Below are 15707 nucleotides of genomic sequence, written 5' to 3'. Positions count from 1 at the left end.
GTCCGTATGTTTCAGAAAAAAAGTAATGTACACAGGCAAATACTCAACCCACAGAACCATCCATATTGTACTCACTACTGACAAGTAATACAGGATGAGTCTGTCACATTTGTATTTTATTCATCAGGGAAATAATAGCTTTATTGTAAAATGACTAGGGCATAGTAGTTAACTTGTTTAATAAAAAAGAAGAAAAATGTCACTATTGTGAAAGTTAATTTATTTCTTCACCAGACATAACTGTTAGCAGAGACAGTCGCCCACAATCATGAGTTTTGCTAGTGTTTTACCACAAGTTCAGTCAATCAGTATTCTGACCAGCCACCGCCACTCAAACTCCCTTTTGAAACAGAGGATGATGACATCCTGTAGTCTGAACAGTGTCAAATAAATACAATTGCAGTAATAGTAAAAACAAATAAAATCAATTAGGACAAAGTATGAGCAACAATGTGTACAATATATATATATTTTTTTTTCATAGCATAAACATTTAGTAGTTTTTTCTTGCCATGTTTGCAAATTGCACTTTAATAAACAAAATACAAAATGGCACTGAAAGCTTGTTGTTTGCAGATTTTAGGACTTAGGTTTACAAAAAGTTGTATTAAAACAATTATATAAAAAAAAACCTCTCCTTCATGAGTGAAGTTTATGAATACTATTAACATCTGACCTTAACTTAGAAATCCTTAAATAAAAAGCTTTGCATTAATACTTTTCCTTAGTTATAACAAGCATAGATGAATTTGTAACAGCTCTGCCATGTCTAAAAAGGAGGCGCCCATTTCCACAAAATGTAGTAAGACCCTGAAACTGAAGCTCTGTAGTTGCAGGACCATATAGTGAAAATAATATATTGCATTATTGTTTTATGAGCTAAACAGGAAGTGTTTCCATGGGCTGTCAGAAAGGCACCTATACATTAAAGGCCCAAAGGAAAACAACTAAGGCAGAAAAGTGTATTAGTCTCTTGTGTTGGATTTCAACCAGGGAGTTTAAAATTCTTGTTTTAAAAGAATTACCACATCATTTCTGGATTTGTTCCTATGAAATAAATAGGGATACAACATATGTTGAATCCCTAGAAAATGTCACATAGAATCTGGTAGATAAACATGCACATCTGCTAAAAACATGGTATAATACTTGAAACAACTAGTATGATTTCTAAAAAGAAAGGGGAATCACCTAAGAGCAAATAAGTAAAACAAAAAGTGCACAGTCAAGGTAACACAGGCAATGAGTAATCAGAAAAACACCCATCTTGATTCTTTCTCTGGTTCAATAATAATAGTGGTGCATATTGTTGGAAGACTCAAGGACTGCAGTGGGCAGCTGATGCGATGAGTCATTCTTTCTGCAGTCAAAATGTTCGACAATATTTTACATACTTGTTTTGGCACTCTAAAACAAGACCCTTGGCAAATACTGTTGGATATGTTCTTGTGTTAGCGACAGCATGATTTGGACCATGATTAGAGAGTGAAGGAACCAGGGACAGTGACGGACCTCCTTAAGCAGTCTTGGCATGATAGATTTACTGCAAATGGAAAGATAAAAACAGAAGAAAGATCACATTAAATTGATTGTTGATTGACTGTTGAAATTTCAATTTACACTGAATTACTGAGATGAAGTTTAATAATGAAAATAGCCATTAGGAAAGTTAGATTGAAGCAGAAAGCAGAAGACTGAGGTGTGTTGTGCATGCAGGCTTCAATAATGAGTGACTGTCATCTCAAGAAAATGTTCATTCAAATAGTTTAGACTTTTTGCTCTTGTATGCTGACATAAGCATTCATAATGTATTTGATACAGAAAATAGAGAATAGCATCTTATGTGTTAAAGAAAAACATGACTATTGAAGTAAAAACTGAACATTGTTGAGAGTTTTTGTTTGGTATTCAACTTTCATGAAAGTCACAGTGGTACCATCATGTATTTGTTATCAATATATCACTAGCTGTTTCAGACCAGTAAGAGAAAAAGAAATCTGTATTACGAATTGAGATTACATTTAAATTAATGTTTTAAGAGAAATAAGGAGGTAGATTAAATATTTGCTGACAAATGTAAACTGTAAATAAAATCAAATCCCCCCCACAATATCAGAAATAGGGCTGCATTGTCGGAGAATAGCGCGGACACACGAGCATAACTAGCCAGTTGAGATGGTGTCTGTACGTCCTTGAGAACTGTAAGTTGTATAACTTATGTTGTCAGTTCATTTAAGCCTGGTCTTGGAAATTTAAATTAAGTTAACTGGTGATTGTCGTCGTTTGTATTCTTCACCTGCGAGCTAAATTGCACGTGGCTGTTGATTCGATATAATAGTGTATAACTGGACTTGCCCCCACTGCTAAAACAAATCCTAAAGGAAACACTGTGTACTGTAAGTTGAATTAAAATTATCACCTAGGTTTCCAATTTTATGTGGTTTTCAGGCCAAATAATGATAGAAATATCACATGGAAAATAGGACTTATACTACTCCATGTTCAGGAGATCTGTGCCTTCCTTGTTGCCAACTAAAACTATATTCTGTATATTAATTGTACCATGAAGACAAAAGAAAGGAGTGGTTCTGCTCAACCAGTCTAACATTGTGAAAACAACCATGTACTGTTACCAGTACAAAAGTATTAAGTAGTATTAGTATGCCATGTATTGGGTTATAGTTATAATGCCTCCCAAAAGACAGCTTAGTGTTAGAAAAGTGAGTGTATACAAAACCTGAGAGAAATACAAATCTTCAAAAAATATAGATCTAGTAGTTTAAAAAGGCCACATATAGCCTTGCAGCAGAACCCAGGGCCTCCGCTGATGCTTTGTGGCTCAGAGTTGGTTCTGCAGAACAGCTTCTGACTTACATGATGGTTGGAAGAGGCTCCCTTGGCCTTTGTTTTGCCCTTGCCTCCCATTGCTGTGGCACTGTTGCGGCGTGCCTGCTCATGGTCAAACTCCAAGTCTTCCAGGCGCTGAGTTAAAGCCAGTTTCTGCTGGATGGCCATACGCAACAGAGAGTTCAGGGTCTTCTTCTCATCTTCAGCAGCAACCAGCTGCCTCTGCATGTCATCCAGCTGGGTCACATACTCGTCGCACCTGAGCGTAAGAGAGGGGACGTGGAAAAAAGAGCAAGAGAGGGGAAAAGAAACAAGAGACAAACATTATTTCCAGCAGGTGGAGCAATTTGCCGTGAACTACTGCTGCAGTCACATGTTTTCTCCATTACCCAGACAGCATTTTCCAGATGGGAGGTCTCTGCTAGCTCACTCACACAAGTATTACATCAGACTGTTCCCACAATGCTTTGTGTCTCTCACAAACAGACACGGACATAAAATACTTGTGCAGAATAAGCGCTAAAGTTTTGAATTATTCTTTTCATCGTTAGGAAAAGATGCTGAAAACAGGCAGAATTAGCAGGATATAATGAAATATTATTGCTCTTTTGGTACTTTTTGTAATGTTTCCTGTGACAGATACGGTACAATAGTTGTTGTGCATTATGGTGTGATGACCACCAAGGTGCCACATGATTGTAAATGTCGTGTGTCAGGGATAAGATATAAGGCAGTGATTATGTATAATCATACCTTGTAGCAAACATGGCTCGAAGAGAGGAGAACGTAGCTGCATCCTCTTTCAGAGCCTTGAGTTCATTGCGGAGCTTCGTTATCGTCTCAGTCACCATAGCCTTCTCGCTGTTATACTTACTCTTCAGGTTGGCCAGAGCAACCTCAGCTGTCTAAAAAGGGAATAAGATCTTATATAACTATTCATTCATTATTCATTCATTCATTCATTCATGTCTTGCACTTTCGTTAAGTCTAAACTCAGTGGTTATTTTTAGATAGCTAAGACTATTATCCTTTTCTGTTGTACTTGTCAGTTTGAGAAACAATGAACATCCTTCCTCTGAGAAACATACACACATACACACACACACACACACACACACACACACACACACACACACACACACACACACACACACACACACACACACACACACACACACACACACACACACACACACACACACACACACACACACACACACACACACACACAGTGGTCTTCTGACCTGTTTATTGGCCTTGAGCACAGCTCTGAGAGTGGCAATCTGTTCCCTTTTGGTGCTGAGCAGGGACTTCAATTTGAGGATCTCTTCCATGCAAGCATCTTTGTCCTTGTCTGCCACTGTGCCCAACTCTAGATTGGCAAGTCTCTGACGTGACAGCTCTGTGGTGCGGTCCACTGCCTGCTGCAGGTGGCGGATCTGGTCTCTGATGATGGCTACGAGGTTATAGACGTTCATGGGTTCTGGCCGCTGCTCTCGGGCAGGGGTAGGTGTGGTGCCGCGGGAATTTTCCTGTTCAGTCTCAGTGATCAGCCCGTTGGTGAGAAGTATGGAAGACTGTTGCTCCTTCTCTTCATGCCCCCTTCTTACTGTGGCCTTGCCTTCCTTGTAGTAGTCAAGCATGACACGGTTAGGGGTCTCATTGTTGCACATACACACATGGTTGTAAAGATTGGCAAGCTCTTCACTGAAAGCTATGAGCTCGTCCTGGGCCACATTAAGGCTGCCGAGTGATTCTCCTGCAGCCTCACTGACCAGACGGAGCTCCTTCTCCAGACGAGCCACCTCTGCTTGATCTGCTTGGCTAATCTTCTCCAGGGACGCCAACTTTGACCTCAACTCCTGGACGTCGCTGTCCAGCCGCGCTCGCTCATGTTCATACTGAGTTCGACACTCCTCGTACTGTGACCTCAGAGTCTTCAGCTCCTGCCTCAACTCTCCAGCTTCAGACACCGCCACCGTGTATTTACACTGCAGAATCTCGGGTCCATTAATGTCCAGCTCGTAGTAGTCTCCGTCATCATGGCTGTCCCTGTCCTTTTCACTGTCGAGGGCAGACTGGCGCTCCTTACTGGCCTGAAGTTTTCTCATTGCAGTGAGGTTCTCAGTCAGCCTGTTGACCGTTTCCTTTTGCTCGGACACAGTCCCATAGGCCTGTTCCAGGTGCTTCTGGTTCTCCTGGAGAGAGTTGATCAGGGCCATTTTCTCCCGCTCCACCTAAACATGAACATAAAAACAAACGCATTTTCAGTCAGTTTAAAAAAACAAAAACAGAGCAAAAGCCATTTAGCTAGCTGGAAGAATGCACATTTTGTTCTTCTCAACTTGCCCCTCTACGTCTAAGCCAGTACAGTTTCTGTCTTCAAATTCAACAAAATTGATTTCAGCAAATATGCCCAAATATCTATGTAAAAATGCATATGCAAGTCATATAGCCATAGATGATCAATAACCATGTACTTACACTGTGAGCACTTGATGGTGACCGTTAAAGCTCCGACTAGGTCGAGCGTACATAGTAATCTTGTGCAGCAACATTTTCAACTAGAAAATCATATATTTTTGCCGTTTTGACATGGACAAAACTAAGGCTACGTTCACACCGCAAGTATTAATGCTTAATTCAGATTTTTTGTTTGGCTGTTCACATTACCTTTTAAAATGTGGCCTGTATCAGATTCCAGTGTGAAAGAAATCTGACCTGGGTCAGATTCAGGACCACATATGGAAGTGGTCTAAATCTGATTTGAAAAACAAAAATCTGATTTGGGGAAAGTTTGAGTGTTCACTACTTCTGAAGAAGTCTGACCTGGTCACTTGACCCCCCCCCCCAAAAAAACTGATTTGGGCCACTTTTGCCCGCAGTCTGAACATAGCCTTAATAAATTCAGAACCTTCATTCCAACAATCATTGTAGCCATCTATCAAACAATATGTGACATTAGTCAATAAATGCTAATGTATACCTCTGTATTCTCTTTAGATTCATTTGACAGTGTGAAGAGAATGAGCACTGTGCATTTAATAAGCGTTGTCTATTCTGGTCCAATAAGTAGACGACTGAATCACTTGAACACACAATTAAAGAGTGATTGCCACTAATGCTAAATTGGAAAAAGAATATTTGAGGCTCTGCACTAAAGCTCAACCAAAAGTTTATTTTATATAAATGTCTGTGATAAATGAAGATGTTGTTGTATTACACATATATAATAATAATAATTTTGTTTTGTCACCATAAGGATTTGTTTAGGTAAAGTCATGATAGCTGGATGTGCCTGTATGGACCTTCAGAGAGCAGAGGGAGTAAACTAAAGGCCAGAGATGAATCTACTCAAACAAACAATCAAAGACAATATTTCTGTGCATGTGTGTGATGTTTTAGCTGAAAGTTGACTGTACTTTCAGTGAATGTGTTGAAATCATGGGATCAGGCAACACAGTGCAGTAATTCCGCCAGTAATGGTGCCGATAGTCAAAAGGGCATCTCATGGACTTCATACCTGCGCAAGCTGTTGTTTGAGTTTCTGGATCTCAGAGATGTTGAGCTCACTCAGCAGGTCATCCACCAGACTCGGAGCTGGCTGGAAAGCCCCCCCTCTCTTGTTCACTGCCTGTCTGTAGTCCTCATCACCTTCACCTGTCTTGGTCAAGCCGTTTTCAAAGCCTCGGATTAGATCGTCGTTGTCAGGCTCGGTGATGGCGGAGGGATCATCATGGAGTTTTAGGTTGTCGATGGAGATATTGAAAGCGCTGCTGTACACGGAGCCGCCGATGGTCATATAGTGGGAGAGCTCCTTGCGAAGAGTGGCCTTCTGCTCACGCTCGGTTTTAATCGTTTCTAAGGCCTCCGTCAGCTGCCGCTCGGCGATTTCTTTCAGACGCATGGCTTCCTCCAGCTGGCTGTGTAGGCACTGGGAGTCCTCCTCCACACGGCTGATCTCGTGCTTTAGACCTTCAAATTCCACCTTAGCAGATGGTCAAAAACGTGAATAAAACGGTTAATAATTGTAGTCAATTGTCTTTCATTATGCCAAAGTGCCTAATATTGTCCAAAATGTTCATAATATTGTCCAGTGAGCATGAAACAAAAACTTTATATATTTTAAATATTTGGTTATATTAAAAATATATATATATCCCGCACACTGACCATTACACTAGCAAAAATTTATTTAGAAAAATACAACGTTTCGGTCTCAGACCTTCATCAGGTAAATTTATTTATTTTTTATAAATTAATTATTTATTTATAATTATTTACCTGATGAAGGTCTGAGACCGAAACGTTGTATTTTTCTAAATACATTTTTGCTAGTGTAATGGTCAGTGTGTGGGATTTTCTTTGAACAAATTTTGATCTTCTACCTTTGATCATATCTTACACACCTGCCCGACAAAAGAGGAGTGCAAAAAAGTGTTCTTACGTTATATTAAAACAAAAAAACAATAATGTAGTTAGTCATAAAAAAAAGGAAAAAAATTGCTATTTTTCTATGATTTTTACCCAGTTCAAGACGTGTAACAAAGCGAGTATCGTGTTCTTTCTTCTTAGTCTCACCTGGTTCTGTCTCAGCACCGAGACTTGTTTCTGAAGAGAGATGTTCTCCTCCTCCAGCTCGCTGTAGTCCTGCAGCAGACGAGCCTCCCGCACCTTGCACTCTCTCATGTCATCACGCAGCTGACCTCGCTGCAGCTCTGCCAGCTCGCAATTCTGCACACAGGAGGAGAGTGGAAAAGAGAGGACATGTTATGGGAGGCTGCATGACAATAAACTCTAACTAAAAAATAAATGCTGACCACCTTTGAGTTAAAAAAACAAACAAATTTCACCCAGGTAGTGCAAACTACATCCTTGCAAGTGTCTGGTCAAGTGAAATGAGGATCAGCAGGTTTCACATACCACAGGGGCAAGACTTTGGCAGGCGGCTGTAATGACGGAAGGAGGACATGGTCCACTTACCAATCCATGTGACAGAGAGCCCAGGCGGAGGACATCCTTTGTGTCACTCACAGTAGACCATTACATCATCTTTCCTGCTGGTTTCACGGCAATCCTCCAAAACATGCACAAACTTCTACTCGCTCACAACCCACCCTGACAACAAGTGATGGTCTGGTCTCCATGTCAGTCTAAACTACAGATATCTAACCTTCCCTTTCATACTATTGATTTTAACAGATGAATACCATTTCAAACACATAGGCTATTTGATTCAAAGTTAATGGCTCCCATTTACAGCAGTGAGAAAAACTAATCCCGATTTTAGCACTTAACATTTGATTCAGGAGAAATAGTTCCAGTTTGACAACACAAAAGGCTAGTATAAAAACACACCACAGGCATAACTGTTGGTCTGTGTGTCAACAACGTTGAGGGAGCAATTTCAGCTTAACATATTCGAAGTACACAAAAGAAATATCAACTCGGTAAGATCCAGTTTTCATCGACACATACAGTACTGACTTAATCAAGACAGTGTGGTACAGTGGTGCTCATAAGTTTATGACCCCATGCTAAAGTTGACTGAAAAGATGGGAAATAAAAAAAAAAAAATCATCTTTTGGAAATTTATCTTAATGCCTTAATGCCCATAGAGGCAGGCAGATTCTTATTTTTAAAAGGCCAGTTATTTCATGGATCCACGATACTATGCATCCTGATAAAGTTCCCTTGGCCTTTGGAATTAAAATAACCCCACATCATCACATACCCTTCACCATACCTAGAGATTGGCATGGGGTACTTTCCATAAAATTATCTCTCGATGCAAATCAAACCAGCTATTAGGCTAACTGAAATAAAACCATGCCAATCTCTAGGTATGGTGAAGGGCATGTGATGATGTGGGGCTATTTTAATTCCAAAGGCGAAGGGAACTTTATCAGGATGCATAGTATCCTGGATCCATGAAATAACGGGCCTTTAAAAATAACAATCTGCCTGCCTCTATGGGCATTAAGGCATTAAGATCAATTTCCAAAAGATGATTTTTTAGCATGGGTTCATAAACTTATGAGCACCACTGTATAGTTTAACAGATTATGAGATTTATTTTATATTCTTTATAAATTAGGACCAGCATGACTGAAATAAGATTTTATTTAAAATGAGCACAAAATTAATATTGTAAATCTGCTTTTTAATATTTGTATAATTAAATGATCACCTCTCTCATCTCCAGGGCAATGGACGACAGGCGATCGTTTTCAGCTTGTACACTGGTGAGAGAGGCTTTGGCCTGTCGGAGATCATTCTGCAAGTCTAGGACCTTCTGCTGGTAGAGAGCCTCCTTGCTGGCAGACTCCAGGATCAGTGACTCTTCCCTGCTTTCCCCATCTGCTGCCACCTTCCTGTGGGCCGAGTAGGCTTGTCCAAAGGCCTTGGGACAGAGAGAAAGAATAAACATCAGGAGAAACTACTTTGTTCGAGGATTAATAGCTGGGCTGTTTTAAAACGCGCACACAGAACCACAAGTATGGCCACAATAACCACCACTGGCAATAGATAAGGCTTATCTTACACAGTGTTTATTCGAAAAACCAAGGGCCTGTCATTCACAGAATGTATTACTGGCTGTCTGTTTGCCTTTTGTGTTACAGAAGACCATTCACTCACAAGTAATGTTGCGGTTGCATTTTGGTTTTATGTCATGAGGTTCATATTACACACTAACAGAGCATGCAATGAGATTATTGCACCCAAGGACTAATTAATAAAACTGCATGTAATGGAATTTGTCATGGTCACATCATGACAAGCTGGAGCCAGCTGGAGGCTGCAGTTGTCCAATCCTCAAGGGAACAAGAACCTCTCATTCAGTTTGGTCTGTCTTGGAAATCTGAGTTAAGACAACCACATACAGTTAAACATTGAAAATATCTAAATGTATTACATTTCAATAAAACGTTGTGCTGCAGACATTTATGCCCAATTTGCCACTGCAGTAGGCATTTGATTTAGTCATGTTGGCAAAAGGTGGTGATTACTAAGTATGCATTTAAATCTGGACTCATTTAACTTAAAAAAAACCCCGCAACTTTATGCACTATTTTTTTTTTTTTTTTAAGTGCCCCCCAATTTTGTAAATGCCCCAATTTTTTAGACAGTGGGGGCAAAAGTCTTACATTTCCTACAGTGACCCAACCTTTACCATTTGATTTACATTGTTTTTTTGAACTGTACACACCCTGGGTGTGAGCAGCACTCCCTTACATATTAATTCAGGGCAAAAAAATTGTATTCGTATTAAAAAGGTCCCATGGCATGAACATTTCACTTTATGAGTTTTTTTAACATTAATATGGATTCCCCCAGCCTGCCTATACTCCCCCAGTGGCTAGAAATGGCGATAGGTGTAAACCGAGCCCTGGGTATCCTGCTCTGCCTTTGAGAAAATGAAAGCTCAGATGGGCCAACCTGGAATCATCTCCTTATGAGGTCATAAGGACAAAGGTTACCTCCCCTTTCTCTGCTTTGCCCACCCAGAGAATTTGGCCCACCCATGAGAGAGAGACATCATGGCTTTCAAACGACCAAAGTGGCAGTTGGTCAAGGCCACACCCCCACCCTCCACCTTGCCCCCCCCCCTTCCGCAATAGCTACAGACACAGAAATGGCACATACTAAGGAAAGCTCATTGTTGTTGTCAAAATTGAATTGAATTGTTGGACTGGCTCTAGTGGCTGTAATTCTGCACCAAGGCTGAATTTTGGGAAAGAGACTTCAGATATAGTATTAGAGGACCACTAAGGCCTATATAAAAGCATCCAAAGAGCACCATGTCATGGGACCTTTAAACCTAATCACACATTGTGATCATCAGTTACTTCTTTAATAAATTTCCATCCTACTAAGGTACAGTTTCTAAAAATGACTGCAATATAATGAAAATAAACCAAGAAATGGTTTTGCAATTTGTCTGAAATGCTGCTGCATTTTGGGCATATTCAGTCACTTTGGACCACAATAACCACATAAAAACTTCACAGAATGCTTGGTGATGCACTGAAAAGCACTTACTCTATGGTCCAATAAAGGCCTTTCCAGAGCAGAGAGGTGGGCAAGGCAGGGTCTAATGGAGATGACCCCTAGTGGGGTTGTGAATGCAATAATGGCTGGATACCAAGAAAGGTGTACAGGCTTAAGTTAACAGTGCTAACAGAATCAGAACAATAGCTTAAATAGGGTGAACAGTTTGAGATGATTCCCGCAGCCACCTGACTTAGAGGCTTGTAGACATCCAGCCCAAAAGCAGGGACACTGAGCCAAACTAGTGATGTAACAACTACTGTCTAAGAAAGTCCTGAAACCCACCACGGAGCTGTAGTTCTCCTTCCCACCAGCATCTAACCCCTCATTTTCTTCCTCAACAGTTTCCGGTCAAACAGATGCGTGTGACAAGCAGTGGTCAGTCATAATAGGATTCGATCTGTAACCTGAAGCAGAGTGGATGCTGACAGAGGATTCCTTAAGTTCTCCTAAATCAGTGACATACTCTAAAAAGAGAAGTAATAGTCAGAATCATGAGATACCAAGACAATGACTACAACAATGAGTCACTTAGTGACTGGACTGTGGTCTATGCCATGATGACTACCGTAATGTAGGCAAAAATCACCATCAACACACACAACTGAGAATAAGTCATTGGAACTCATACAGTGAGGACTCAAGCGAGTCTGGGGGTGTAATTTATAATTAGAAAACAGCTGTAACAATAAGTCAATCTGTCAATTTGCGTCGAAAGGAGCCAGTTGAGATGGTTCGGGCATCTGGTAAGGATGCCCCCTGGGCGCCTCCTTAGGGAGGTGTTCCAGGCACGTCCAGCTGGGAGGAGGCCTCGGGGAAGACCCAGGACTAGGTGGAGGGATTAGATCTCCAACCTGGTGTGGGAACACCTCGGGATCCCCCAGTCGGAGCTGGTTAATGTGGCTCAGGAAAGGGACGTTTGGGGTCCCCTGCTGGAGCTGCTGGCCCCGCGACCCAACCCCGGATAAGCGGACGAAATATGATTGGATGGATGGATGGAGGTCAATTAAATGCCAAACATTCCCTGGTTGCAGCCTCTTCAATGTGAGGATTTGATGCTTTTTTGTCATATATGACAGTACAGGATTATATTTAAGGTTTCGACTGTTGGTTGAGTAAAACAAGCAACCTGAATACATGACCTTGGGCTGTGGGAATTTATAACAGGCCTTTTCTTTTTTTACCATTTTGAGTCATTTCATAGATCAAAACATAAAATAAACGCTGATTAATTAGCCTACTAATAAAAATAATCATTAGTTGCAGCCCTTATTAAAAATTGGACTCTATCAACATGAATTTAGTAATGTGTAGTAACGCTTGTGATTAAACATAGCCTTTTTTTTTTTTTTTTTTTTTTTTTTAAAACAGCACAAGTAAACTTCTATCTTCTATCTGAGCCCATTAACTTGTTTACTATTCTGAGCGGTTATCTGTACACAATATTATGCATTTGTGGCTTTCTGGCTAACAGTGAAACACCACACAATAAAAAAATATATCAAATACACTAAATTACTAAAGAGTGAGCGAAGGAGGCATAGTCGATAACAAGTAGCGACCACAACTGCTGAATGTTGAAGTGAATGTGGAAGTGCCTTTCTGTAGGATGCAGTTCCTCTAAAAGGGTTGTTAAAACTGGCTGCAAGACTGAGTATAATGAAAAGAAGGGAAAATCCCAACGTCTCTCTTGAAATACAGTAAAGATAAATACAGTAAAGTCGTGGGAATTTCAAAAATCATTGGTTTATTAGGACAAAATGCATGTTTTGGGCCATGTTTGCTTGAATGACAGGTGTCCGAATGGGTCTCTCACATTCAGCTGTGGTGGTCGCTGCTTTTCCCGTCCCAGGTTTACCCAGGCTCTTCCTCATTCTCTAATTTTGCAATTTCGGGCTCCAATGACAATAACTGAGATCAATGGGTGATGTGACGGGCTACCATGTTCACACTAAGAAAAAAACTCTGTTGGAGTCATAATGAATGCGAAAAGACATTTGGCATAAAGTCATAACATTTTAAGGCTTTTCTGTAGGGGCTCCTTGGCTCTGGAATGGCCTGCCAGAGGCCATTAGACAGAGTCTATTGATGCTTTTAAGACTCACTTTTATTCTCTGGCTTTTTTGTTTTACCCATTTCCCTGGGTTTAGATTGTGTTTAAACTTGCTTCCATTTTTAATCTTGTTTTATTTCCACAACATCTATGCACATATCTTTATGCTTGTACACATATACAGTATGTCTGTCTTTCTGAAGCACTTTGGTGCAAAACTTGTTTGCATTTTAAAGTGCTATACACATGAAATAAACTTAAAACTTGTTGGGTAAAACCAGTCTCGGGCAGCTGACTGCATGCTTTACTGACCCGAGCCCAGTAACAAATCCCAAAAAGATGTAGGAGAAATTCAAGGAAACCAGAGTCTATCACTGTAGTTTAGGGCTGCTCTCTCTTAGTCGATTATTCCACTAATCGGTCGTTTTGGTCTTAGTCAACTTAGATTAAATTAGTCAATTAGTCATGTTTTATGCTTTTTTTCATGCTGAATGACTTATTTCCAAGAAACGTACGAGCACATCTCTGGTAAACACAAGAATTAAAGTGGTGCTTTTGCATGACTCTTTGCGGCGAAACTCAGATTTACAGATCTGTCGATTAAATCAACTAATCGATTAGTCGATGCAATTGAATGAGTGTTAGTTGACTAAGAATTTCTTTAATAGAGCACAGCCCTATTGTAGTTGTGGGTTCCAAAAAGCAGGATACATAATAAGGACATCAGGATAGGGGAGTTATAAAAATACCATGGAGGGAGATTAGGTTTCTCAAGATTCACTTTAAACTGATGAACACGTCTGAAACGAGCCTGACCCTTCCTGTTACTTTTAAACCCAATAAACTAAGAGCAGGTTGGCCACATAGGCATCTAAATTTAACATACTGCTGCAGCTGCATATGTCTGATTTGTAGGCGTCAACCTTACATACCAAGAAGAGCAAGTACGGGCAAGTGACCAAAAAGTAGCTACTGTTAATTTATGGTTCTGATTACAGACGGTGTGGGTCTGCGTGACACGTATCACAAATCCGTTTGTAAACAGCTGACCGTTGCTGCACCAAAATCTTAACGTGCTGATAACATCAATATTTGCTTGTTTAAATGCCATGTGTTCACATACCGATACAATTAACATTCGGTTAACGTTACAACGACCCTCGAGTGTCTGGCTGCGTGGCTATGACCTCCGGTTACCTCCTTCAGCTGATCCAGCTCCTGTCGGACCGTCTCGTACTCGGTCTCCAACTCGTCAAATCGCTGCTTGAGCTGCTGTTTCTCCTCCAGCACCGCCAGCCCGTACTCAGCCGCCTGGATTTTCTCATGGGTGGTCTCACGGAGCTCCCTGGTAAGACGCTCGACCTCGACTCGAAGCCACTGCGGCCCGGCCTCTGTCACAAGTACCGCTTCGGGATATTCCTGCTCCTCCATAGACATCTTGGTGAGCCGCCGACTCCCAACTGTAACGGGACCCAACCCTGGCTAGCAGGGGCAGTGCAGAAAACCACCAAGACCAAAAATCACTGCCGTCTTTGTTTGAACCGCATAGTTGGGACTTAAACGGCATTAAGTTCCCTTTGCCTTTCCCCGCCGCAAACTTCAACGATGCTGAACCTAGGCGATACTTTTGTCATTCTCGAGGAGTTTCTTCCACCTCTTCACGAAGCTGACAGAGGAAACTTCAGTTGAGATCATCGATTGGAAAAAGCTACTCCTGCACCACATTCAAATCGGTATGAGTGGGAAGGGAAATGTAGTTTTGAGTGTGATGTCAGTATCTCAACGAATACGTACTGCAGCTGCTTATTGACTTCAATTACCAGAATGCACTGCGTGGGCTTGTACGTGATGCATTAACTTCCTGAAGATTTCAATACACCACTGCCATCTAGAGACTTTATAATAAAACTACATCTAAACCATAGACTAAATATTAAGTCTATGATCTAAACCCACGAGACAAAGTGCATGTTATTTATTAAAGGCACAATTTGTGATTATGTTGCTGCAAAAGAAACGATTATTTTCATAATTAATTAACTGTCGAATATTTTCGGATAAACTTATTAAATGTGTAGTCTATGAAATGTCAGGAAAATACCTGTCATAAGATACTAGAGCCTATATGTCTCTTTCTGTCTTTTTGAACCCAATAAATATTCCATTTAAAATGTATATAAATGCATAAAAGCAAGCTGGAACCATAGGCGGACCAAAGAGGTAACATTTTTGCTTAACTACATGGACTGACACTATTTAAAAAACATATATTAATGTGTTTATTTTCTTTGTTTACATCAGTAATGTCTGTACAGTGTTTACTGGCATAACTGACTCAATGCCAAATAAAAATGTTTTTCATCTAGATCAAACTCTTTCATTAAATAGGCTACGTGACTGAACAATTGTCATTTAGCCTCGAACCACCCTGCACTTCAAGACTGTAACAGCGTTACAACATAGCGTTACAAAACAAATTCATACAAATGTGAAAGTAAAACCTTCTCATTTGGGACTTTCCTTCTGTCTGTGCACAATAGACTACTTGGCAGAGTAGTTTGACCTCAGGAAGTTGTCACCTTTTTCTGTTTGATGATTCTGTTGTTGCTACACCTACCTGGAGAATTCACCTGCAGCTGAACATACATTGTGTGTATACCTGTGTTCCTGGGTCTCTGGGTCTTTCACCATGGGGTAATGTTAATCCATTCAACCTATATAGGCCTATATTACTATATACTATACTAGTATATAT

The 15707-nt window shown here is 40.5% G+C and overlaps 1 protein-coding gene across 1 annotated transcript; it reads right to left on the bottom strand.

Annotated features, from left to right (window-relative positions):
* Positions 1–201: 201 nt before the first annotated feature.
* On the bottom strand, positions 202–14677 carry LOC120557366 (protein bicaudal D homolog 2-like). The gene is made up of 8 exons (XM_039797628.1): positions 14150–14677; positions 9038–9250; positions 7429–7581; positions 6371–6835; positions 4092–5084; positions 3601–3752; positions 2875–3106; positions 202–1543 (listed from the first exon to the last, which is right to left on the bottom strand). The coding sequence occupies exons 1-8, from the start codon at positions 14387–14389 to the stop codon at positions 1541–1543; spliced, it is 2451 nt and encodes an 816-aa protein (XP_039653562.1). The 5' UTR covers positions 14390–14677; the 3' UTR covers positions 202–1540.
* Between the last annotated feature and the right edge of the window lie 1030 nt (positions 14678–15707).

The sequence above is a fragment of the Perca fluviatilis genome, chromosome 4, assembly GCF_010015445.1.
Source record: "Perca fluviatilis chromosome 4, GENO_Pfluv_1.0, whole genome shotgun sequence".
Lineage (NCBI taxonomy): Eukaryota > Metazoa > Chordata > Actinopteri > Perciformes > Percidae > Perca > Perca fluviatilis.
The sequence above is the reverse complement of the archived record's forward strand: the minus strand, read 5'-3'. Positions and strand labels throughout refer to the sequence as shown.

What these genes read in the sequence shown, in the direction of transcription:
- LOC120557366 (XM_039797628.1), bottom strand. Translation starts at nt 14,389, where the DNA reads ATGTCTATGGAGGAGCAGGAATATCCCGAAGCGGTACTTGTGACAGAG. An exon ending in TCAAACAACAGCTTGCGCAG is followed by an intron (nt 5,085 to 6,370) that starts GTATGAAGTCCA and finishes GTTCATGTTTAG; the next exon opens with GTGGAGCGGGAGAAAATGGC. An exon ending in TGCTCAAGGCCAATAAACAG is followed by an intron (nt 3,753 to 4,091) that starts GTCAGAAGACCA and finishes TTCCCTTTTTAG; the next exon opens with ACAGCTGAGGTTGCTCTGGC.